This window comes from Xiphophorus couchianus, chromosome 2, assembly GCF_001444195.1.
Source record: "Xiphophorus couchianus chromosome 2, X_couchianus-1.0, whole genome shotgun sequence".
Lineage (NCBI taxonomy): Eukaryota > Metazoa > Chordata > Actinopteri > Cyprinodontiformes > Poeciliidae > Xiphophorus > Xiphophorus couchianus.
This window is the reverse complement of record NC_040229.1, coordinates 2,562,913-2,588,316: the sequence shown is the minus strand read 5'-3', so window position 1 is coordinate 2,588,316 and position 25,404 is coordinate 2,562,913. Positions and strand designations below refer to the sequence as shown.

The following is a 25,404-nucleotide window of genomic DNA, read 5'->3' as shown; positions in this document are numbered from 1 at the left end:
GGTCAACCGGAGGTACGCCTTAATTTAATATATTAAAAAAGAAAGACACACCTTCAGTATAAGACTTCGTGTACAGGAGTAAAAATTCAGGGAGCTGCCACTATTTTGCTTTTTTGCATCGGCTCTCTCCAAAGACGCGTCTTTGTTTTGTTTTTTTGTTTGTCTTTGTCTGTCTAAGGTAATGAATGTATATCTCTGTTCCTCTGCAGCTTTGTTGTTGATTCATACGTTGCTTTGTATGGGATTAAACTCTGTGATTCTGTGACGTCGACACGCATTGTTGTTTTCCTTGTGGCTGCACGTCGCCCGCTGAGAGGACCCGGAAGTTTAAGGAAGAGAGAGCCAAACGTTTTGTCCAAAGTTAATTTTAAAATTATTCTTCCTTGACAGTCAGAACGAAGGTTGAACATCTGTGGACATCAATGTTAAAGTTTTTGCAGAGTTTTTCAATTAAATTTGACTCCAGACTTTGACTTGGCCATCCTAAGACATGAATACATTCAATCTAAACCGGTGGGGTCCAATGTCTGCCAAATGGGCCAAACATTTTGAAGCTAAAAGCTTAAATGTAAAGGAAAGAGCTGCAGAGTTTCAAACACATTCAAAACAACCCGACTAAAGTGTCGGCGTTCCCGATTATATTCATGAGTAGTGTGTCGGCCCAAACCTCCATCTGATGCATTCAGAACCTTAAATCAGTGGATCTGACCCACATACAGGTCATTTCTCACATCCTTTTAAAATGAGACTCTGCTCCATTCTGTTTTTCCCCTCAGCAGTTTGTGACCAAACCGTTGCTTCATGGTTTAATCATGGCTCAGAAAAGAAACCTTCGCTCTCAGACACTCAGGCAAAGTGCATCGAAGTCGCTGTTTGAAACACGGAAACGTCGGCTGGAGGCTGGAGTGGAGGCTGAGATGCTGACAGGTAACAAACTGCACTTTGGGCTCTAAATAGCTTTAAAACGTGACTTTTAGAGGAAATATAACGTTTCTGCTGTGAAGAAAATATGAATATGTGGAGCTCTGAAGTGGATCACTGAGAACATTCATGTTTTTAAAAAACACATTAAAGCCAGAATAACATCCGGTTCAAAAGTAAAAACGAGCTGCAGTCCAGTCAGCGATTTCATAGGTCTCCCACTGGGACACGTAGCGTTTGGTTAATGTCGTAGCGCTTTGGTTAATGTCGTAGCGCTTTGGTTAATGTCGTAGCGCTTTGGTTAATGTCGTAGCGCTTTGGTTAATGTCGTAGCGTTTGGTTAATGTCGTAGCGTTTGGTTAATGTCGTAGCGCTTTGGTTAATGTCGTAGCGCTTTGGTTAATGTCGTAGCGCTTTGGTTAATGTCGTAGCGCTTTGGTTAATGTCGTAGCGCTTTGGTTAATGTCGTAGCGCTTTGGTTAATGTCGTAGCGCTTTGGTTAATGTCGTAGCGTTTGGTTAATGTCGTAGCGTTTGGTTAATGTCGTAGCGTTTGGTTAATGTCGTAGCGCTTTGGTTAATGTCGTAGCGCTTTGGTTAATGTCGTAGCGCTTTGGTTAATGTCGTAGCGCTTTGGTTAATGTCGTAGCGCTTTGGTTAATGTCGTAGCGCTTTGGTTAATGTCGTAGCGCTTTGGTTAATGTCGTAGCGCTTTGGTTAATGTCGTAGGGCTTTGGTTAATGTCGTAGCGCTTTGGTTAATGTCGTAGCGCTTTGGTTCATGTCGTAGCGTTTGGTTCATGTCGTAGCGCTTTGGTTAATGTCGTAGCGCTTTGGTTAATGTCGTAGCGCTTTGCTTAATGTCGTAGCGCTTTGGTTAATGTCGTAGCGTTTGGTTAATGTCGTAGCGTTTGGTTAATGTCGTAGCGCTTTGGTTAATGTCGTAGCGCTTTGGTTAATGTCGTAGCGCTTTGCTTAATGTCGTAGCGCTTTGGTTAATGTCGTAGCGTTTGGTTAATGTCGTAGCGCTTTGGTTAATGTCGTAGCGCTTTGGTTAATGTCGTAGCGTTTGGTTAATGTCGTAGCGCTTTGGTTAATGTCGTAGCGCTTTGGTTAATGTCGTAGCGTTTGGTTAATGTCGTATCGTTTGGTTAATGTCGTAGCGCTTTGGTTAATGTCGTAGCGTTTGGTTAATGTCGTAGCGCTTTGGTTAATGTCGTAGCGTTTGGTTAATGTCGTAGCGTTTGGTTAATGTCGTAGCGTTTGGTTAATGTCGTAGCGTTTGGTTAATGTCGTAGCGCTTTGGTTAATGTCGTAGCGCTTGGTTAATGTCGTAGCGCTTTGGTTAATGTCGTAGCGCTTTGGTTAATGTCGTAGCGCTTTGGTTAATGTCGTAGCGTTTGGTTAATGTCGTAGCGCTTTGGTTAATGTCGTAGCGTTTGGTTAATGTCGTAGCGTTTGGTTAATGTCGTAGCGCTTTGGTTAATGTCGTAGCGCTTTGGTTAATGTCGTAGCGCTTTGGTTAATGTCGTAGCGCTTTGGTTCATGTCGTAGCGTTTGGTTCATGTCGTAGCGTTTGGTTCATGTCGTAGCGTTTGGTTAATGTCGTAGCGCTTTGGTTAATGTCGTAGCGCTTTGGTTAATGTCGTAGCGTTTGGTTAATGTCGTAGCGCTTTGGTTAATGTCGTAGCGTTTGGTTAATGTCGTAGCGCTTTGGTTAATGTCTTAGCGCTTTGGTTAATGTCGTAGCGTTTGGTTAATGTCGTAGCGCTTTGGTCAATGTCGTAGCGTTTGGTTAATGTCGTAGCGTTTGGTTAATGTCGTAGCGTTTGGTTAATGTCGTAGCGTTTGGTTAATGTCGTAGCGTTTGGTTAATGTCGTAGCGCTTTGCTTAATGTCGTAGCGCTTTGGTTAATGTCGTAGCGTTTGGTTAATGTCGTAGCGCTTTGGTTAATGTCGTAGCGTTTGGTTAATGTCGTAGCGCTTTGGTTAATGTCGTAGCGTTTGGTTAATGTCGTAGCGCTTTGGTTAATGTCGTAGCGCTTTGGTTAATGTCGTAGCGCTTTTGTAATTTGTAATTGTGCTTTTAATTTGCTGAAGTGGTTTGCGCCTCAGGGCCACCGTACATTCCTGTATTTTCAGTGTTTTGAAAGAAAGTAACCCAAACTCCGTTCATACACGAAGAATGTATTTGTTGAATTGAGCCAAAAGTAGTGAAACCTAAATGCTAAACTGATTTGATAACAGTTAGTTATCAAATCAGTTTTATTTTGTAAAAACCAAGCAGAGTTAAAACCAATAGTTATTGACATTAATATCATGCAAAATGCTTTTCTAATTTTATTATCTACAAATATTAACATCCAAAGATGTTTTAGCTGTTAGCTTTAGCCGCAGTTTGAAGCTAACACTCCAAACCGGCTGGATTCCTGTTAATCAAACCCCCGGTTTGAATTCAGCTCCCGTCCGGCTGCCGGGCCGTTTAGCGGCTCTCGCTGCTCCTCTGCCTGTGAGTTTAAGCGTCTGGATTTATCGACGCCTTACAGACTGAGATTGATCCTCCTTCGCAAGACGGCCGCCTAAACGATCCGGGAGCTTTCCAACTCAATCGATGCAGTAACCTTCCCTGAAGTCAAATTGTTGTGTTGGACTCACCAGCTCGATGAGCTCCTGGTAGCACACCTGGCCCTCCTCATTGCTCTGGACGAGCGCTAACAGCATGTCCAGCTTGGACGGGTCCAGCTGCAGCTCATGGTGCTCCACCAAGCTGGTGAAGTTCTCCACTGGGATGAAACCGGTGTTCTCTGGGTCCAACTGCAAGGAAAAACACACCAACTTAATGTTAACCTGCAGTGTTGCATCTTTCTGTAAAAAAAATGAATCAGTGTTTCTCAAAGTGTGGGGCGCGGGCCACTGGGGTGCGCTGGCAGGGAGAGTAGAAGAGAAAAAAGGTCAGAAAAAAAATTGAATCTAAGATTTTTAAAATGATAAATCATAAAATCTACTCTGTTTTTTATGACAGATTATTAGGGACAGGATCAATATTTTGAGATTAAAGTCTTAATATTGAAAAAAAAAAAAAATAGAATATTGCAAGAAAAAGTCGTACGAGAATTAAGTCATAATAAGCATTAAAAAAATGTCGTGTGACAGTAAATCGGAATAATAACAGAATACAGTCAAAATTATACGAGAAAAATAAGAACATTTGGATCTAATAGTTTTTAAATTATAAATCATAAAACAATCTGGTTTTTTATGACAGGTTACAGGGTCAAAATAAGAAAATAAATAAGAGAATAAAGTCATAATACTGTTTAAAAAAAAGGAAACAAAAAACATAATATGACGAAACTGAGATTATTTCGACTTTATGAGAAAGTCGAAATAATCTCAGAATAACTAATAGTACGAGAAAAAAAGTTGTGTGACAGTAAATCGGAATAATATGAGAACAATAGAAAAATCTAATCTAAATGAATTTTTTCACATAAAACTGGTTATAATTTTTTAATCATAAAATCAAATTTATTTTTTTGCAGTGGAAAATTAGGACCACAATAAAAAAAATAAAATTTTAGAATAAAGTCAGAATAAAAGAATTGACATTGTGACAAATATTTGTACGTGTCTATCTTGTTATACATATTATTGATTTATCATCCAGGACCAGCAGCAGCAGATTATTAATTTTTCTCTTTTTCTGTCCTAAGTCCACCCAGCCGCTCCTCGGCGGACTAAAAACTGCCGGAGGACAAACTGAGGGTGAGGAGCCGCCATCGCCGCCATCGCCGCCATCGCCGCCATCGCCGCTTCTCATTTCAGCAATTCCTGAAAGCAATCGCCTCGTTGGGCAGCATTGCTCCAGACGGAGAATCCAGTCACGTAGGATCCCTGTTGCTCATTTCCAGGAGAGGAATCTCATCTGGGCGGCATGACGATAGGGGCGTTAAGCTGCAGAGCGTGAAGGCAGAACCGACCAATCAGGACCCACTCTGCTTCCTTTCACTTATGTCGGAAACATTTATTTCCCACATAAATGTTTCTAGAAATTTTTGTGGGAAATTTCTAGAAACATCAGTGAAGAAAAAGAAAATTTCAGGGTTTGACAGCAACTAGCAGATTAACACGATTCTTACAATTGCAGAAAAAATTCACTGCAGATGAATTAGTTGCTATAAAAACAAAATTCTTTGGTTCGCTGGTTGCTGCTGGCTAGTCTGAAGGAGTTGAGTGGAGGAGGAGCTTTGCCTAGAAGGCGGGCGGGGCTAGGTCCACCCAGGCATTTTGCTCAGCTGAATGGTTGCCATGGTGATTAAAGGATTTCTCAAACATGAAAGAATCAAATTAACACTCCAGGTTTGTTTCTGATGAGGAAAAAACATTCAAACATGAAGGAAAGTAAAAAAAAAAGTAAATTTTACATGATGTTGCCCCTTTAACTAGAAATCAGTGGAGGGCACTGCTAGCTAAACGTTAGATGCGCTAACTGTGAAGCACTAATCGTAAACATTAGTTCTGCTACATGGCGTTATGCTTTTAAGAAACATGATGAGCATCAGAACTACCCACACATGTGACTCCTGTAAAGTTAAAAAAGAAACATAAGAAAATTTTTACCTTGATTTTGCTCAAAAAATAGTCATAGAAACTTATTTTTGTGTTGAAATGACGTCCTGGACGTTGTTTTGTGAGCAGTATCATTTTCTTTCAGCTTATGTTAGCGCCCTAAAGCAGGAAGTGGACTACAGCGCAGAGCATTCTGGGTAAAAAGAGCCAAAACAAACGTGTTAACCTAGCGCTAGCGGGAGAAATGGCTTGTTGGATTCAGCCAAAGACTAAAGAGAAATCTGCAAAATCTGATGCCTCCATTTTGTTTCCATTTTGTGAAGAAGGAAGTTGCTCTCAGTGTCTTCAGAGATTGTTGTGTTGTTTCCTTAGTGGTTCTTAGTGCAGCGCCCCCACAGGCCAGGAGGGGAACAGGTTGTTCAAAGGGTTTGGTTGGTTTGACTGAAAATGAAACAAATGTTGCCGTTTGGGTCCCAAATCAAACAGAATCTACCGGATTATCAGATGTGAAAACTTTTCTCACCAGAGTCAAACCTGCTGTATATTCCTGACAATAATCAGTGATTTGTGATCCTAAAACCCACATGAAGTCAAAGCAGAGGGTGAAAACGAACTGAGGTGGCAGAAAGCCCAGGCCTATTTTTAGATAATCCCCCTCTTACTCCGAGGTCTGTGGGTATTTGCTGAAAGGCGGCCCTGTTTTCCCCTGAGGGGAGCCGAGCAGCGCGGTGCAGATATCTGCAGCGTCGGTAACGCACGGCGTAGCAGGACAAGGGGGCAGGAAGCAGAAAAATGGGAAAAATGGGTGTGGGAGGTTGATGAAAAGAATGAGAAACGACGGCGGTAAGGAGGACGTCGGCCTGCAGCGAGGTGTGCCACACTCAGCGGTCCGCTTGCACGTCCCAGAGACCAGACAGAGATCAGCTGATCACCACCGGAGGGCCGACGCCACGCCGACCCCGAGCCAAAAACCTTTTTAAACAAGAATTAATTTTCTGTTTGTTAATGGGTTGACAGTCACACTTTTGCTCCTTAAAGTTGTTCTTAAATCCATTGCATGTGCTGGAAGTGAATAAATGATAATTTTTTGCAGATTTTTAAACCAAAGACTCCAAATTCACAGAATTAGTGTTGTAGTTTCTGTGTTGTGGTTTCTGACAACTTTGGACAGCTGAGAGAAATAAAAATGGGATTTTGACTCATTGTAATTACGAGATATCTTGAATTGTAAGTTTTCAAACTGTGATGCTAATTTAGATAACTTGAAAGACAGTTTGACTCAACAAAATTGGAGCGATATTGAGTTCTGAGAATGTGAATGCAGAAATATTAAATAAACATTCAGGATTGTCGAAATGCTTTCTCAGATTTCTGGAACATGAATCACTGATAATCAGACGAAACCGATTTTATGCCAAAACTGCCTGCCATAGAAACCAGAGACAGCACAGAGAGAGGGAAGCAGTTATTGAAGCAATTCAACACTAGCGAAGGCAACACTTTAGGCAAGCCGCATACGTTGCTATGGTTACCGGCTGCATTTCCCCCAACCAATGATCTCCCTTCAACATATTGGCTTCCCAGAGGCGGAAGCAAAGAAACCAAAGATTTTCCGCCTTCAGAAGATTGAAGGAAGGAGAAAAGGGAGTGGATGGAGCTTAAGAGAGACGCCGTTTTGGGGGGTTTAGCTGTAAACGGCGGTGGGAGATCATCGGTAGGAGGGCGGGGCGGCGGATGGATGAGGAGACGGATGGTGACGTGTTCGTGAGTCGGAGGAGAGCAGAGACCTGCTGAGTGAGGCGGAAACGTTCCCTCAGCGTCAACATTACGTCAGAAACAAACGTTTCACAGCAGACCTGAAACCTGAGGCCGTTGGAAAACATTCAGCAGGTGGGTCAAAGGTCACAACACCTGGAGGAAACTCTGCATGAAGAAATCACACAGACTGAATCTATAACTAGTAACTTGGAAACTCAGATTCTGAATGAAACTGAACATCTTGGTGCAGAAACTAGTTATATTTACTCTGTTACATTTAATGAGCTTTTGAAAAGATTTACTTTTACTGTTTACTTCTAATTTAGTAATTTTATTATGAATTATTACTTGAATAAAATTTCTGGATTTTTATTGAAAAACTGATTCGACATTTATTTTGTCTGATTTTGTTATTTTTTGATACTTATATGAATTATTGTCATTTTGGTTCTTAAAATACCAAAATTTCCACTTAACTTAATATTTTGGTCCATCTGATGATGTAATTTTTAAATATTAAATGACGACCAGAAAAGAGTTGGAGGAAGAAAGAAGAGGTTATCCTTCGAGGTCAGACCAAGGTCACAGCGTTCCAGTAAGAAGTTTGGATTTCAACATGGCGACGTCCATAAACCTGGTTTCTAACACAACTTTGTTTCACGTCTTACTTTTCATACAAACACTTTTAATTTGAGTTCATGTATCACGGATTTCAGATTCCACTACAGCTTTCAACTGTTTATGTGAGGAGCGGCCATTTTGAAACGCAATGTCAGCCTTAAAAATTGTGACTGGGCGTAGTCGCAGTTTTTCCCAGTTTCCCAGTAGATAAATCCGACTTTGGATTTTTTCAACTGGGAAGTCAGAATTTTCCAGTTCTGAGTAGAACTGGAAAGCAGCATTTGTGTCTTTTTCAGTAGCATATTTATGTCGGTCATATTACTTCCTCCAGGCTCCACCTAGTGGCCTGGAGGACTTCCGTTTGGTGGAGTGAGTTTGCAGTGTTTTATATATGCTGTTTGAGATATTTTTGCATTTTTTCTTGTGGCTGCAGCATTTCAGAACAGCATAAAACGGAGAATAGTCTTCATTCTTATAATACAATTTTGTCTTGGATTTTGTCTTTATTGCAGCATTTTTTGTTTGCAATGTTTTTTTTTATTGTCAGTTTTTGCTTCTGTTTTCTGTGATTGTTTTCAGTGTTTTTTCTGTTTGTGTGTAAATGTTTGCTTTCGGCCACCACAACCTACTCATACACAAAACACTTCAGCCAGTTAGCTCTTAGGCTAAGTAGAAAAGAAGTCAACAGGTTACTGGGTTCAATGGGCAGACTTACTGGGAGGGCTTGGAACCCATTGGTAACTGCTTGCCGTTCTAGTTTTCATTTATTATTTTGGGGAAAAATTATAATTATATTGTTGTGTTGCAAAGTAAAAGCAACATCTGACTGATTTCTGACAGGTTTCTAAATCTGAAATAGGCAACAACGCCTCACTGTCGGCCTCAGCGGCAGAACTGCAGAGTATTTTGGTCTCAGTGAACTGAAGCTGGAATGATGCTGTGTGTGGAGCAGGCTGTGGTATTTACAGGGTTCACCTTGTTTATACTGGAACAGAAAAACCCTGAGCGCTGTCTCTGCAGCCCTTAGCTCTCGCCAACAACAGGGTCAGTGACTGTAATAATCACAGAGCAGGTTCTGCATGTGTCTGTGCAACAGGAGGGGCCAAAGATCCAAACAACTCCCTCACCTCATGTAAGACGACTGAACAGACTCCTACTTATAGCTTCCACAACCCAAACAATCACAGGGCAACACGTTTTCTCTAAACAGGACAGAGACAGGCAGGAGGATTAAAGACAGGAGAGCTCTCACTGCTCAACATGAACATGTCAAAAACACCCTGAAAACCCAAGATGGGACAGAAATAACCCTGATAAGAACCAAACCACACTCAAGGAGATGGAGATAGTCCCACATCTATTTATGGCAAACTTTAGATGTTTGTCATGTTGTCAGCAGTGCTGCAAAGTAAAGAGCAAAATGTGTGAGCTGACAAAGGCCAGAAATACCCTGAGCTCAGCACAGGAACCTCACAGAGAGAGAGAACAAACTCCGTCATGTGGCGCTTTCAGTCTGCCTCTCTGCTTTCAGCGCCACAATGTGCTTCACAGCAATTGTCCTCCTCTAGACCTGCAGCTCTGGTTTAAAGGACACGTTTCAGAAAGACTTGCACTCCAGGTTGCTACCTTTAACACATAAAATAAGCTTAGACATAAAAACTATCAAGATAAGAACCAATAAGTCCGTCTGCTTCCTGGTTTAGGGCAGCGTTTCTCAAATCTTTTCAGGCAGGCGACCTCTGACCCCATTAACAAACACTCACAGACCACCTAACTAGAAATTTACCCACACAATTATACAACCTGAAATGAAAACATTAGTGTCTTTACTCATTGTCTTTGTTTGTCCTAATGTAAAGGGTTGCGCTGTTTTGGCCACAATGAAGCCATGAACACGTTTTGTGATATTTAGATTCACAAAGTTTTGATTCTAAGCTTTCCAATGACAGAAAACACATGGAAATGAGAAAAGTAGCAATGTTTTAGGGCTATTGATGTGTGTGTGTGTGTGTGTGTTTGTTATGTATCGTCTGAACCCTCAGAAGACCAATGGACCCTATTGGGACCAAATCCCTGTCCTGATATGGTGTGCCCCCTTGTTTAGGGTTAAAGGTTATGTTTAGGAATAGCCTGGTAGAAACCAGGCCCCTGTCTACGCCTTTTGCGTCGTCCAGAGGGAATGGACCTTTGGACCCACGGCTATTGAGAAGTGATTGGTTGCTTGGATTCTGTGGAGGTTTTAAATGTTACCCAATCACTAACGTTCGGCTTCATAGCGCCATTTTGACGCTATGAAGCTTACCGGAAATCACCTGCACTGTAAACAACCATCCTCCACTGCGATGAGAGAAGTGCTAAGCCAAACAAGATGGCTGCTAATATTTGGAATCGTGACCAACGAGGTCTGAACGGCTTCGGTCACTTCCTCTGCTGCCACTGCTGAAACTACAGGCAGACTACGACACTAAAACAGCGCAGAAAATTAACGTTGTTGTTCACTACTTCTTTTTCTGTTCACTGATCTACAGGAGAAATCCAACTCAAAGGGAGAAATCCCAGATGAAGCACTGAAGGTAGATGTGAATTGAGTGGAACTATGTAGGAAGGCAAAGGGTTAGGAATATAACAGTGATGGTTATGATTGGGGAAAATGTCTGGGTTAGGCATAAAGGCAGAAACTAAAGTGCATGGAAGTCAATACAATGCCCTAATAAAGGTAGAAATATAAATGTGTGTGTGTGTGTGTTGTGGTATGCTTCCAGTAAAAGTGAAAGAATAGAAATGTGAAGGGTAGAGCTGCAACAACAAAGCTTTGATCTGGAAAATGTTTTCCTGGGAAAAGGATGAGGAAAAGTGTCCAAGGTTCGGCCAGGCAGCAGATTGTTGGCACATTTTATTTCCTTTTGGTCCAATTAAGCAGACCTTTCTGCAAATCAAAGGCCGCCACATGGAGTCCCATAAATAGACGGAAAAGTCCGCCATCACCCTGAGAGATTGATTAGGTTCGGACCTGAGCTTAATAGGACTGCGGTCCGCTCAGCTGTGGCTTTAACAAACTGTCTGTACGAACGTCCTGGCATAAGCAAAATAAAGCCTGCTGATCAATAAAACAAGTAGCAGTTTACAACCTGGAAATAACAGCTTCATGTCTCCGAGTCTCTGCCTCACATCACAACTGATCCTGACACAGATGAGTCAGACTCACTCACGCAGGGCGAAGGGATCCGGATCTGCTCAGCGTCTGGAGCATCACCAGACAGAATCCTCTCAACCCGAGCCAACCCATATTTCACGAACACAGAAGAAACGATGCTGGTGTGTGCACATCCTCACAGAGTCGCCCCGTGTGTCATGAACACACACAGCCTGAAATAACGCTGGTGTGTCTGCAATCACATAGAGCCGCAGTCCCTCGGGTCTGTTCAGCATGCTGCTGACGGGTCACTCAGAACCTCTGAACCTCCTGCAGCCGCCCCAATCAATGTCTCCCTCCACGCCAAAATGACCGACCCAATAAATCTGCCAATCAGCCCAAACCCCAACAGGCCCGTTCATTATCCAAGCCAAGAGCAGCACGGCTAAAATCAGTAACATCAAACCCTGCAGAGCTGCAAAAACTCATAAATGTCCCGTTACTGTTTTCCAGAGTCTCTAGCTAAAAATAAACTCGCTTTGGGTCGGGTCGTCCCCACAAGTCCGTCTGGGTTTGTTAATTCTGGACGTGGAAGACCAAAGCTAAATCTGACTGCGAGGTTAAAAAGGCAGTTTTGGACGAAAGTTTCCAGAAAACCAGAAAACCAGAAAACTACAAAACCAGAGAACTAGAGAACCAGAGAACCAGATGTAGAGAGGAACGTCGTCAGAAGCTTGCATGTGGTGGAACGACACCAGTAGATCCCCAGCAGATGCGACACCAAACAAAAGTTTTTTTTAACCTTAAATTTAAAATGCATATATTTTTGTAAACTTCTGTGTTTTTGTATTAATTGCTGCTCTGAGTTTGTTGGTTTTTTTGAGTCTGAAACTCCAGTTAATGATTAATCAGTTACTAAATTAGTTGATAATGTATGCATGTGTGTATTGGGGCGCAGACTCTCCATCAGACCGAAACGTTTCAGATCTCTGCAGTGAATAATTTATAATAATTCACAGAAACTTCTTGCAATAAATCAATTAATCTCATGATAAATCAAAACAAGCGCAATAATTTCAATTTGTGTGATTTATTGTTTTTCTCTTTTTACCAAAAGGATGATAAAAGTTTTCAGTTTTTGTTTCGGCCTCAATCAGCAGAGACTTCATCATTTTATTTGTCGCTTTATTTATTTGGCATATTTAAAATGTCTTCCAGTTCCAGTGTTAGATGCTCATTAGAATTGAAAGTTTATTGATTTTGAAAATGTGTTTTTGTATTATTATGCCATTATATTACAGTAAAATGGAGTCAAAGCAACAATATTATGGTTTAACTTCCTGGTGCCAGGCCTGGCCAACGTTAACATCCATCAGCCGCCTCATGCTTCCCTTTCATCATCAGTTGAACAGAACCAGCCATGCTGCCCCTCCCACCCCTGCTGCTGGGTCTGACCTTCTGTTCTCCAGGCCATTATGGTTCCACCATCTCACCTCCATCTCATCCAGCTTTGGCTGCCATCAGCCCTCACCACGTCCTCCACGTCTCTGTCCGCGGGTGAGACGGCGAGGCGGACGGCGAGGCGAATGGCGAGCCTGCGTAACCATAGAAACCTCTGCCACACGCCGCAGCATGCTGCTTACCTGCTCTTGTATGAGCTGAAACAGGGAGCTTCTATCCATATACTGGCCAGGGAGGTGAGAGGAGCCGCCGAGGACAAGGGCATAGGGAGCGGCGCGGCGAGGTGGAGGAAGGAGACGCGGTTTGGTAGCAGCTGGTGCCCGAACTGTGGCGTCAGGCCGCTCTGCTGCTGCTGCTGCTGATGATGATGATGATGGAGGAGGAAGCCTGGTGGTGTCTGGGTTTTCCCAAACCAGCACCCACCAATCTCAGAAAGGTCTGAGGGTCTGCTCGGTGTCGGTGCGGTGCGACGCGGACCCAGCTTCAGGCAGACGACAGGCGAAGGCAAGGCAAGGCAGATCCAGGGTTCACTCTGCTCCTCCGCCTCCTCGCTCTCCTCTAGCCCATCGCACTGACTGCTACGTCTCTCGCTCGCCTCTCTCCTCATACACACACTGCGCCGCCTGCATGCCGATGAGGCGGGGGGAGGGAGGAGGTGGCCTCCTTCTTCCAATTGCAGGAGGCGAAGGAGTGGCGAGGGGTTGCGGCTCTTCTCACTGCAAGCAAGGCGTCTCAGGGAGAGGATCCATTGCAGCTTTGCTTTTACTACTACAGACCACACACACACGCGCACACACACACACACACGCGCGCGCACACACACACACACGCGTGCGCAGTTGTATTTTCATCACTTGTGGGGACTTCACATTGACTTCCATTCATTTCTACAGCCTAACCCCCACCATAACCCTAACTATCACAGACCTAACCACTAACCCAAAAACATTATCTGAACATTATTATCTGAAATAATACCCTGGTATTATTTCAGATTAATAATACCTTGGTATTATCTGAAACTTTTAAGCGACAAAAGAGGAAAAACAAGAAATCTGTGAGGCGTTTTCATCAACAACAGTTTTACCAACATCGTCTCTGTTATAATTATGCTGTGGGAAATTTCACACTGATCAAATGTACTCTAAATTTCTACACCAAGCACATTAAATTAAATTAGGCACTTTGAATGGCTTCCTCATCCACTACTGAGCTGAAATTTTCCCCACAACAGCAAAGAGACACGACCCGAATCCTTAATATAACAAGTAATACATGAATATAAGCTAAAAATAATGAGACCGCATGCAGGGAGCAGAGCAGGAAGATCACAGCACTTCAGTGACGGAGGAAGGAGAAGTTATCACTCTGCCTCTGTATTCTGGTTAAAACGGGATTTTTTCCTGCACACATCCGCAGTGACCTCCTTTCCCAGGGACAGTGAAGATACGAGCGAGGACGGGGAAACATAAACCTCAACTCATAAAAGAAACAAAAGTGTTAAAGTGCGACTGAATGTAGATGGAGACGTTGGCAGGCGGGGAAGCAGAAACGACTCCGGGTCAAAGAGGCTGAGAGGTTTCTGATTTATGAGCCGAGGAACCAAAACGCAACAGCAGCACTACTGCAACATACAGTATGTTTACTCCAGCAAGGGTAAAAAGTATGTTTTTAAAAAGTTTACTGAAGTACTGAGTAACTGATCAAATTATCAATCATTTAATATTTAAAAATCACATCATCAGACAAACCAAAATATAAACTTAAGTGGAAAGTTTGGTATTTTAAGAAACCAAAATGACAACAATTCATATAAGTAACAAAAAAATAACAAAATCAGGCAAAATAAAATGTTTCCAAATGAATTTCTTTCAATAAAAATCTTCTGAACCTTTAACAGAAACTGCAGGTGTGTTTCTGTCTGGTGGTTAAAACATGTTTGTTTTTCATTCAGTGCAAAGAAAATCCAGAAATTTACTCAAGAGTAGAAATACTTCAGAATAGAATTACTCAGGTAAAAGTAGAAAGTACAGCGTAGTAAAAATACTCCCAAAAGTAAATTTTTTCTAAAAGGTTACTCAAGTAAATGTAACTAGTTACTGCCTAGCTCTGTTTATTAGTGACCAATAAAGACAAAAAGCTGTTAAGCTCATGAATTAAAACGAGAATCTGATCATCTTCATCCTTTTGGAGGAAGACAAAGTTTCACTGCTGCAGTCAGAAGTTTACATACACTCATCAATAATTAAATACTTGAAAACATATAATATATTTATTATATTGGGTGCTAATTCAATAACGTAACTAATTATACTCCAAATAACTCTAAATATACTAATCCTGTATTTTGGCGCCGGCTCAGCTGGCTGCCTGCAGACGCAGCTCCTGTCGTGTGTGTGTTAATCTGTGTATAAAACATTCTTGCTGTAACTGCGAAATAATTTCCCTGCTGGGATGAATAAAGTAATTCTTCTTCTTCTTTTTTCACGTTGTCACCAATCGCCACTCTTACATTTTTTACTTTTCTCTCTTTCAACCAGAGGTTAGTAGAAACACTTCAGTCTGGTGTTTTGGTCTCAACTAGTCCTCTTTTATTCATTTAATATGAATATTTAAAATGTTCATTAGAATTATTTATTGATCTTTGAGGATGTATTCCTGCATTATCTTGTCATTATTATGATTATATTACTTGAAACTTGAAAATGGTCTGAAAACAACAATTATTATAATTTATCTCAATAACTTCTGGGTTAAATTAAATGTGTTACAGGCCTGGTTGTAAATTGTTCTTCGCTTGTAGAGATGTCAAACTTTTATCCTCACTTAGAAAGAAAGTACAAATAAGGCGAGTGATGTTAGCAAAGCTAGATAAAGTTAGCAATCTGCCTCCAAATTCTTCACCCAGTCCTCATAAAGAGATTAAATCAGTATTATCTATAAATATTGAGTTGAATATTAATATTAAGTTATACTGTATGTACTGTTTGCAGTACAAACTGAATGTTAACATGCTAACATCACCCGATATCAGAATGTGTCTCTTGAAGCAAATCCAAATATTTGCTGTAGTACCAGGCCTGTGGAAGGAAACCAACATATTTTAGGTTGAGTTAGAACAAAGACTGTGAGCCATCATCACTGTCTGACCTCATAAATACTTCCCTGTGAAAACGGTCAGAAATTCCCATAAACAATCAGAAACCGAGATGAAGCCACAGTAACACCTTAGTGTCAAAAATGGGATCTTATTAAAGTTCATGGAGGTAAAACCTTGCATTTGAACCTGTTTGCATAGAATTAGAAAAAATCAACTATAAATTTCAAATGTATTTTGAACAAGCTTGAGATTTCTAAAGACATAAATGAATCAGAAATGCATGTGACCATCATGTCCAAGGTGAGTGGATGTAAAGTTTAAACTGGAGCCGTGTTATAATACACCTTCAGCATGGCGGTGCTGCCAGACAGTTACTCTGTCACCTTCTGTTATGCAAATCTGCTGCAGCCCGGTTACAGCAGGAGCGTCCATGTTGGTCCTGGAGTCTACAGAGAAGACGGGACGACATCTTTAGGGGCGGAAAATTAAAACTGGTGAAAAGGGCCAAACTAGCTCTTTAACTGTGTGCTCTGAAATGTTTGGGATGCCGTTTGTAAAGTTACTGTCAAAAAATGACTAGAAATATATAGCCAGATAAATATTTAGTTTGCTAAATTAGTTTGGTTTAGTTTGCTTGCACGCTAAATTAGCTAGTTAGTATGGAGCTAAATGTTTAGTTGAGCTCCAAGATAAATAAACTAGTAAGATAAATATTTAGTCTGAAGCTCAGCTAAATATTAAGTTAGCTAAACATTTAGCTAGTGACGGTTGGAGCTAGCTAACTGCAGATTACTTCACTTCACCTGCAGATTATTTCACTCGTGAATTAAGTGACATAATCTGCCAGTAGAACTAGCAGCTTTTCATCAATGTTAAGGAATTATTGACTTAAAACAATTTTCTGTATCTTGATGAAATTTTACTTGTAGGATTTTTTTAAAATATGTTTAGTGTACTAATATATTTTCACTAGAAACTAAACCAAAAACACTTGGTAAGATTTTGTGGTTTTTGCAGTGCAAAATGATTACTAAGAGAAATAAACTGATAGTAGTAAACAAAACATTTTTTCCTGGTATAAATGAAATGAGGACCAGAAATGGAAAATGAACTGTGAAGTTACCTTATTTCTGAAGGTAAAGTAGATCTGCTAGTCTGCAAAAGAAAAATAAATCTGTTAGAAAATCCTTCATCTTGACCAAACATTTCAGCAAATCTTTTAATAATGCAAGTTGAGAATTATATAAGCGATTTTATTGAATTTGTGAAACATCCTATTTTGTCCAAATTATATGACGTTGCTGGAGTTCTGTGAGCTTAAACTGCAGTGTGAAGCAGAAATCTTCCCTTCATGAAGGAGGAAAGTTCCTCCTTCACAAAAAGCAAAAACAGGAAAGGACTTTTCATTGGATTGTTTCTGGAGTCGCATCGATAAACAGCTGAGGACGTTTCTGGGTGGAACCACGGTCAGAGTGTGATCAGAAACAAGCAGAAACAGAAACAAATTCACTACAAAATTAGCTAAAAAGATGAAAGTTGGATTATGAAGGCTCTTCGGGGAGTTCCTGAACCATCACTCATTCACATTTAAACAGATACTGCAGCAGTGATTGTGCAACACGGGGAATCACCGGAATCGGGTCACTGAGTGACACAGTTTCATCCCAAACCGGCCCACTTACAGCGTCTCCGGGGAAACAAAACAGGAAGGAGTTACAGCTAAACTTAGAAAGAGAAAAAATGAAAAATACATTAGAAATAAAAAAATCTGCTGATATTTTCTGTGGGCGATGCTGCCTCACTGCAGAGAAGGCACCATGTTTCTGAAGCTTCATTAAAGGTGACCTGTTATTACAGACAATGAGATTTTCTTTCAGAATGATCCGTTTCAGAGCCTCTTGTCACTTTAAATGTAAATGAGTTTCTGCTGGCCACGCCCCCAACACTTAGATTGGCACTTTAAAATGTCTGCAAAGAGACACACAATTATACAACCTTACATCTTTGTTGGTTGAGCCTCCTGCACAACCAGCAAGAAGCAGCAAGTGGGTTCTGGATGGTAAATCAACAATAAAACATTTGTCTTTTCCAGCAGCCATTGTACAGTGCATAAGTAATTAGTGTTGTTTGTAATTTTACTAAATTCCTGTAAAGTCTCCGTGTGTTTAGAAAAGAGTTACTCAAATGAAAGGGATTACTATTATTATTATCACACATCACTATTTATCTAATAGCATGAAAATGGCATAAGATAAACCGTCTCAAGGATCAATAAACTAATTTCTAAAGAACATTTAACACTGGAACTGGAAAACATTTTAAATATCCAGAATACATAAACAAACCATAACTTGACTGGATTATGAAGTCTCTAAACTTTATCACTGGACTCAAACAGGCTCCACTGCCAGTTTGGACTCGGTGTCAAATATTTGCAGCATTTTTTCAAAGTATTAAAAGGCATCACGTCTGTTGCAATTAAGAAAACTGTCTTAGTGCGCACTATCTCACACTCGCTTTTTGTATTTTGTTGATTAAACACTGCATGAAAATAACGTCAAAACAACAAAGCTTGTGTAAACGCAAGAGGTCTTACTTTGACATAAAGTGTTTCTTTGTATGAATTTTTGCTTGTGGAAATATTTCCTAGAAAAAATGAAGGAGTTTTAGCTACAAAAGATGAGAAAACTTCATATAAGTGTCATTAAAAGTAATGTGTGAAGGTTTTGTTTTGAAAATAAAGTGTGAATGTAACAAGGCAGCTTGGTTATTTGTCCTTCAGGTAGTGACTACTGCCCTCTGTTGGTGAAAAATCATATTTCAGGTTTTAATGTTTTCATTATTAAAACAAAATAATCAGAAAAGTGTCTAAAGTAAATCTTGAGACCACAGAAAACCTTCAGAGGAAAGAAAATGTAAAGTCACTGATGTATTTTTAATATTCTTCATTAGTCAATGCAGTTGCCAGGTGAAAACTTTCCTCAATTTTCAAAAATTAAATAAAGTTAAAGTTTTCCATTCTTTAAGTAAACGGTTTCTGTTTCTACAGAACTTGGTGTTGGCCTAGCGGTTGCTAGTTGCAACAGCTTGGACTCCATTAAATCTCTGCGTATTAAAGGGGCAAAGGTCAAAGTCAGGATTAGGGCTAAATGCAGCATTACTCAACAAGGTATTTAATAAGATTTACATACTGTTTGTCCTTCAAAGGTTCGACTTCATAACGCTGTAACAGAATATCAAAATTCACTAAACTTCAGCACTAAACTTCTTCAAACTCTTCTAAAACTAAACTACAACATGGGAAGTAAAACAATAATTAATGAACTTGTGATGTATCCTGGTCTGGGTTAAGTAGCCATCAACAGGAAGAGGCCATGTTTGGTCTCCCATTGAATATTTCACAGAATTGGAAATACATGTAGGCTTGTTTGCTTATATCTTAGTCGTTAGCTATATTAGCATAACAGAACCATAGTCACTTCACATTAGTCAGGAAAGTTATGTTAGCTCGCTGTAATCACGCTGTTGCATTTGGCTGCAATGGCGACAATTTTATAGCTCATTAAAAAGGGATGAAAGATATGAAAACGTGGCCTGATAGGCAACATTAATACTGCCAATATCTATGAATATAATGTACATTTCCTTGTCCAAACAACACTATAGATGAGTTAACGTTAATCTGTGAATTCTGACTTTAATCTGCTGAGATGAGAAGTTTGAATTTTGAGATTAAAGTTAGAATTCTGAGATTAAAGTTTAATTTTGTTTTCAGTGGCACTAATTGTCTTCCGTACAACACTGTAAACACACGGCTTTCATTCTGTGCTTCAGTTAAACACCAGAGCTGCGTCACATTTCCACCTTTTTTAAATAAAATACATTTTCATTGTTGGTGCGCTGGCCAATTTCAATTTAAACGATGCGCGACGGTTGGTTGGAAAAGCAGGCAGGGATCAACAGCTGGCTGTTGATTCGTCATCTGTAGTTTTCCAATGGACAGTTGACCTAAATACTAACGACTTCAGACACAACAGCTACAACCAGTCCAGTGGGTTCGGCTGCCACATCCATCAGTCACCGTTTTCAGGCTCAGAAACATAAAACTGAGACTTTTGCAACATTTTGTTTGGGTTTGTTTAGGCTGTGGAACAAAGGGTTGCTCAATTTCTACATTTAAATAATTACATTATTGTAGAACAGCTTTAGATGCAGTGCTGAATAAATGCTTGTTTTTGCTTCAGATAACATAAATAAATACAAAATAAATGTTTCAAATGATGAACTACTTTATTAAAGAAACAAAAACCAAACTGTCCCAGTGGGAAAAAGTGATTAACTTATAAATGGTTGATCTACTATTGGCAGTCATTGTAGCTTCCACTGCTTATTTTAACTTGTACATTTTTTATTAATTTTAAGGTTTTTTCCAACATTAACCACCAACAGGGCAGAATTTTATGACTACATCAGGTCGTTCAAATCCTTAAACTGTAACTATTGCCCTGTAAAAGCAAAGCCCACCACAGAAAAATGTAAAAGATAATAATTTCACAAAGTGGGCGGAGCCAATATGTATAAGGGGCGTGGCCAACAGTGGGGATGAGCAGAGGAGGTGGAGCGGCACTGTTGCTAGCTTGGTGACTTTGTTGCTTCCTTTCACAGATTTTCTGACATTATTACAAAAAAAAAAAAATCTAGCAACTTTTTTTTCCAAAAAGTGAAAAGCTACAAATCTAGCAACTTTTTTTTGTTACTGGAGACTTTTGTGGCGACATGTGAAAGCAACCAAGAGAGAAGCAAGTGCATTCAGTAAAAACAGGGAAAACAGAACGTAGTTGGAAAAAAATAAGGTGCTTTAAAATATAAAAAGAAGCAAAATTTGTCAAACAAATGAACTCATGCACTGTAAAAACACAACATTTTACCAAAGATGTTTGGTCTAGTTTTGATTCACCGGGAGAATATATTTTCCAGTGGAACAATTTTTTTCCCATGTTATAAATTGTATTGTAAACCTCACTTATAGCAAGTTCTTTCTCATAAATATTAAGAAATTATTGACAAACAAGCTTCTATTTCTTGCTGAAAAGTTACTTGTAAGTTAGTTTGTCTTATTTCAAGATATTAACACTAGAAACTAGACCTTGTTTCTACATTTTCTGTGCAGGAACTGATTTAAACTTTAAGCTGCAGAAGGTTGTGAATAGTCAGCAGATCTGCGTTGTGTTTAATATTTTTCAACAGTCGAGTCGTTTTTATTGAAAGCGTTTCCAGGGACGCAGCAGTCCGTGGTGTGTGCCGGTCCAACTGACACCCTCCAGGTGCTGCCAGCGTCTGCCGGTCAGGTGACAGGGACTCGGACAGCTGACACGGTTTTATTCTGCTGAGTCGTTCTGACGTGTCCACAAAGAGCGCTGTGTTTTTGGACTGATGTCGGATCGGTTCTGGTGGAGTCCCATATTTCCACCTGCTCAGAAAACCAACTGTCCAAACCGGCAACCACAACTTCCTGCCTCCTGCCTTCAGCTGCACCCTAAACACGACTGCAACTAACAATTACTGTAGTTATTGTTAGATTAATGGATTATTCTGATGATTAATCCGCTAATCTGATGACTAATTGATTATTCTGACGATTAATCAATTCATTAATTTCTTTTTTAAAATGTTCACAATCTACAGATTTTGCATTTAACCATTTAAGGCGTTTTTACACAATATTAAAAGATTAAAATAAACAAAATTATTTTTTCAAAATGAAAGTAATCTTTTTATTGCCTATAATTCAATAACAGAAATCCTGTTGTGAATTTGAACAGCTGCTAGAGTCGTTTCTAGGGCTGGACAATAAATCAGTAACAATGTATATTGTGAGATATACATCATCAATATCAATAGATAATACATCTGATAAAATATTATTCAATATCTACAATATTGTAGGCTGGTGGAATCAACTCACTCATTCTTTGGTTGCCTAGCAACGACCTGCTGAGTGACTGGCGCAGAAGCAGTTTCAAGTTCCCCACAGTTCCTCAAAACTGTTAAAAAATAATAACTGTGGATAAAACTGAAACAACAACTGGAACGCAGAATTACTACTGTTGATGCACGGAGCGGCCATCTTGGAACAGGAAATAGAACTTCAGATGGTGTTCCCGTTGATTTTTTGGACTGGGAAGTCAGAATTTCCAAGTTTGGAGCAAAGTTACTACTAATGTACAACCACATTACTACTGTTGATGCAAGAAGCAGCCATTTTGAAACACATGGTCCACAGTACAAGTTGCTCTCAGTTTCCCAGTCAGACAGAAATCTGACTTCAGAGGGCGTTCTATTATTTACAGTGAAAGTGACTCAACAGTTAGATTTTCTACTTTTTAAATTATATTGATGCAAGAAGCAGCCATTTTGAAACACATGGTCCACAGTACAAGTTGCTCTCAGTTTCCCAGTCAGACAGAAATCTGACTTCAGAGGGCGCTCATGATTTTTTTGACTGGGAAGTTGAAACTTCCCAGTCCGGAAAATAACTGGAATGCAGCATTATAAATGTTGATGTACGGAGCGGCCATTTTGGGATGCAATGTCTGCCGTACAAGTCGGAACTGTTGCTCCCATTTTCCCAGTGGGAAATCTGACTTCAGAGGGCGTTCTATTATTTACAGTGAAAGTGACTCAACAGTTAGATTTTCTACTTTTTAAATTATATTTCATAAAATTTCAGCTAGTCCTCTCTTCCGTTCAGTTTTATCTTGTCTCTTTTCTTTCCGCAGCTCGTTTGGCCGCCAAAGCAAACCCAGAACAAACTGATTTAATCCAACCTTATCATTTAAGGCTGGACGGCAGCGTGCACAGGGCAGGAGGAGCGCGTTCAGCGTAACGCGTGAGATTATCGCAGGATGAGCCTGAACTCAGCACTGATGGAAGACAAACTGGATACTTTGGGAAAGACATTGGACTTCAGAGCGTTTTGGTCGGCTAAAATTACAAACCAGCTTTAGAGCTGCAGCGCTAAAATAAACCAGCCACGTAGATGGTGTAGCGTCATCTTTAAATACACATGAAATATAATATAATATAATATAATATTCTGCTGCGCCTGACTCCAGGTGAAATAAGCCATAAGTGGGTCAGGCGTTATGTAAGCTGCATATATGTTCTCCTCAGGCGTGATGCGAGAGCTCAAAGAGTCAGAGAGCGGAACAAGTGAATAACCATATATAGTTTAAACAAAGCAGCAGGGCCGAGACCATCGAGCCTCTTAAAATAAGCACAACCTAAACACATCTCTGCATTTCGTCAGGAGCTTTTCAGCTTCACTTTTAGGAGTTTATGACTAAGCTCAGGTCTACTATTCACACATAACTGGTCATCCTTTGAAATTAAAGGTGTAGTAGGTAAGTTTTATTTTAAAAAATGTTTTTACATATTTCTCCAAGTAGAAACAGTAATAGACTGAATCTGGGAAAAGAAATGCAACCGCTCCCGACCAAAAACAACCAATCAAGAGTCAAAAGGCAGGGCTTAGCGCTATCAATCAAGATAATGTATGCGCTGGAAGAGATTCCAGGAAAACCACTTACCAGCCGTAAAGGGTGACCATGCTCCAATGAAAAAAGAGAATGGAGCTCCACCTTAAAAAAAATTAGTTAATTTGTTACATGTAATCAAATTAAGTTTTCCACACTTACTTTATTTTCTTTTTTAACATGACAACTTAATAAATTCAGCACATTTACTTGGACAAACTTAATTTGATTACTTGTTAGAAATTAACTCAATTAATTTTTAAGTTGGAACACCTGTTTTCTTTTTCCAGTGTAGCTTTAGCATTCATGGCATTCTCTGCTATCTGGAAGAAGCTGCAGCGTAGCAGAGAGCAAGGAGGAGGCTGTGAGCAGCAAGTACACGAGCTTGATTGACATCACTAAGGCCCTCCACTTGGCTCTGATTGGTTGTTTCTTGTTAGCACTGGAAGAAGGCAGAGAAGCCTGATTTTTTCACTGATTATCCGTCTCATACTAAACTATCACAACAATAAAAAAAAAACAATTTTGTTTTTAATAAAAATTACAAACTGTAGCCTTAATTAGGGCTTGAAATGGAACCACATAACTGATTAATAAATGAATAAAAAGTATTATTCAAATCTATAGCTGTTGCCACCCTGTGTATTGCACCTTTTGCATTGTACACTTGTAACTTCATGGCATAGACTATGTTTGTCTTTCAATGCGTGTTTATTGTATTCTAATTTGTTCCACATTTTTCAAACTAAAAAAACTAATTTTTTTGAGTGTCTTCGTTGGCACAAGGTAATGTAGAGGGGGGATGGAGAGGATGTTCGCCCGCGGAACCAAAAAGGACAGGACCGCCCCTGCATATACGTGGTGGATTGAGTAATTCTTAAAACTGATTATAAAATCTGCTAAAGAGATTTAACAACATCCCAATTCTTTTACCTTTAATTTACCTGGAAATCACTATACAGATTTAAAAAAAACACTGAAAAGGAAAACAGTCAAATTATATAATAAACAAAATAATGCAGTAACTCTTACACCCCCCCCCCCCCCCCCCCCCCCACTCTCCCACCCTCCCTGTACTGCCACCATGTGGTGATGGTGTAATTTCAGGCACATAATCTGAAAAAGATTGATCTCCTCCTCTTCCTCCCTGAGCTCCGATTGTGTTCTGAAGAAATGTACCGCTTTTCAAATCACAGGCAGGAAACCGGCCTAGCACAATGCGCTGAATACTAGCACATTTAGAACATATTTAGCTAAATGTTGAGAAATGGAACTGAATGTTATTTAGCTAAATGTTGAGAAACGTTACCTAAATGTGACATATATTAGCATATTTAACTAAATGTGCTAATAATATTTATCAAGTTACACGAAAGACGTTTATCCGTCGTCATCGGTGGCTATGCTAACGAGCCTTAGCACATGCTAAAGTTGGCAGATCGCCTAATATTTTCCTTTTAATAAAAAGGGACCTAGCCTGGTAAAAACCAGCCTGCGTCATCCAGAGGGTTTGGACTCTGGCTTTCTAAAAATGTTTGCTTCCTGGAGTCTTGGACTCTCCTGATGTTTTAAATTTTAACTAATTGCTCACGTTTTCCCAAGTTTGACACTATGAAGCTTACCGGAAGTTGCCTGAGTTGTAAGAAATCATCTTTCACAGTTGTATAGAAGAGACGAGCAGACCAAGATGGCTGTTGTTGTTAATCCAATATTTGGAATCGTGGCCAACACGGACTGAACGGCTTAGTTCACTTCCATCGCTGCCGCCATTGCTAAAACTACAGACTGACCAGAAAATGACGTGACCAGAAAATGACGTAATCATTCACAACTTCTCCTTCTGTTCGCTGATTGGCTCGCTGGAAATTCTGCGGGAGCGAATCAAAGTGGTAGAAAGTCCAGAGGCTATAATGTAAGTTTTTTATTCATTTATTTTTAAACCAGGAAGCCTTATAGCGATAAACGCTCTATTTTGGTGGAATAAATAAATCATATTTCAAGCTGATAAACAGTCAACAAATTATGCAATAAAGTTATTAAAAGGAGCTTTAAACCTATTTATTTCCAGCAGAGAGGCATCAAAGCAGCACAGTCTAAAGATGGCAGGTTAACTATTACATAATATTTTCTGGTTAATAGTGTCGGGACCTGCAAGGCATCATATCCGAACAGAACCAGGTCCAGTTTCTAGGGAGGAGGTCCCTCTGTCGGAGGCCGCGAGCAGCAGTCCAAACCCGGCCCGACGTCTGCCCTCACCCCCCTTCATTTACCATCTAATAAATAAATGAATGAATAAATGATAATGAAG

The 25,404-nt window shown here is 40.1% G+C and overlaps 1 protein-coding gene and 1 long non-coding RNA gene across 2 annotated transcripts in view; both read right to left on the bottom strand.

The window, feature by feature from the left end:
* The window catches only part of rhbdl1 (rhomboid, veinlet-like 1 (Drosophila)), a 35,758-nt gene extending 22,682 nt beyond the window's left edge, over nucleotides 1-13,076 (bottom strand). Inside the window, exons 1-2 of the mRNA XM_028004110.1 lie at nucleotides 12,644-13,076; nucleotides 3,575-3,733 (exon numbers count right to left, since the gene is read on the bottom strand). Coding sequence (XP_027859911.1) covers nucleotides 3,575-3,733; nucleotides 12,644-12,682 — 198 coding nt within the window. The 5' untranslated portion in view covers nucleotides 12,683-13,076. The remainder of the gene's footprint in view (nucleotides 1-3,574; nucleotides 3,734-12,643) is intronic.
* Nucleotides 13,077-15,902: 2,826 nt separating this feature from the next.
* Nucleotides 15,903-24,857, bottom strand: LOC114135956 (uncharacterized). The gene is made up of 3 exons (XR_003593705.1): nucleotides 24,719-24,857; nucleotides 16,685-16,716; nucleotides 15,903-16,007 (listed from the first exon to the last, which is right to left on the bottom strand). It is a non-coding gene; the product is annotated as an uncharacterized LOC114135956 (long non-coding RNA).
* Between the last annotated feature and the right edge of the window lie 547 nt (nucleotides 24,858-25,404).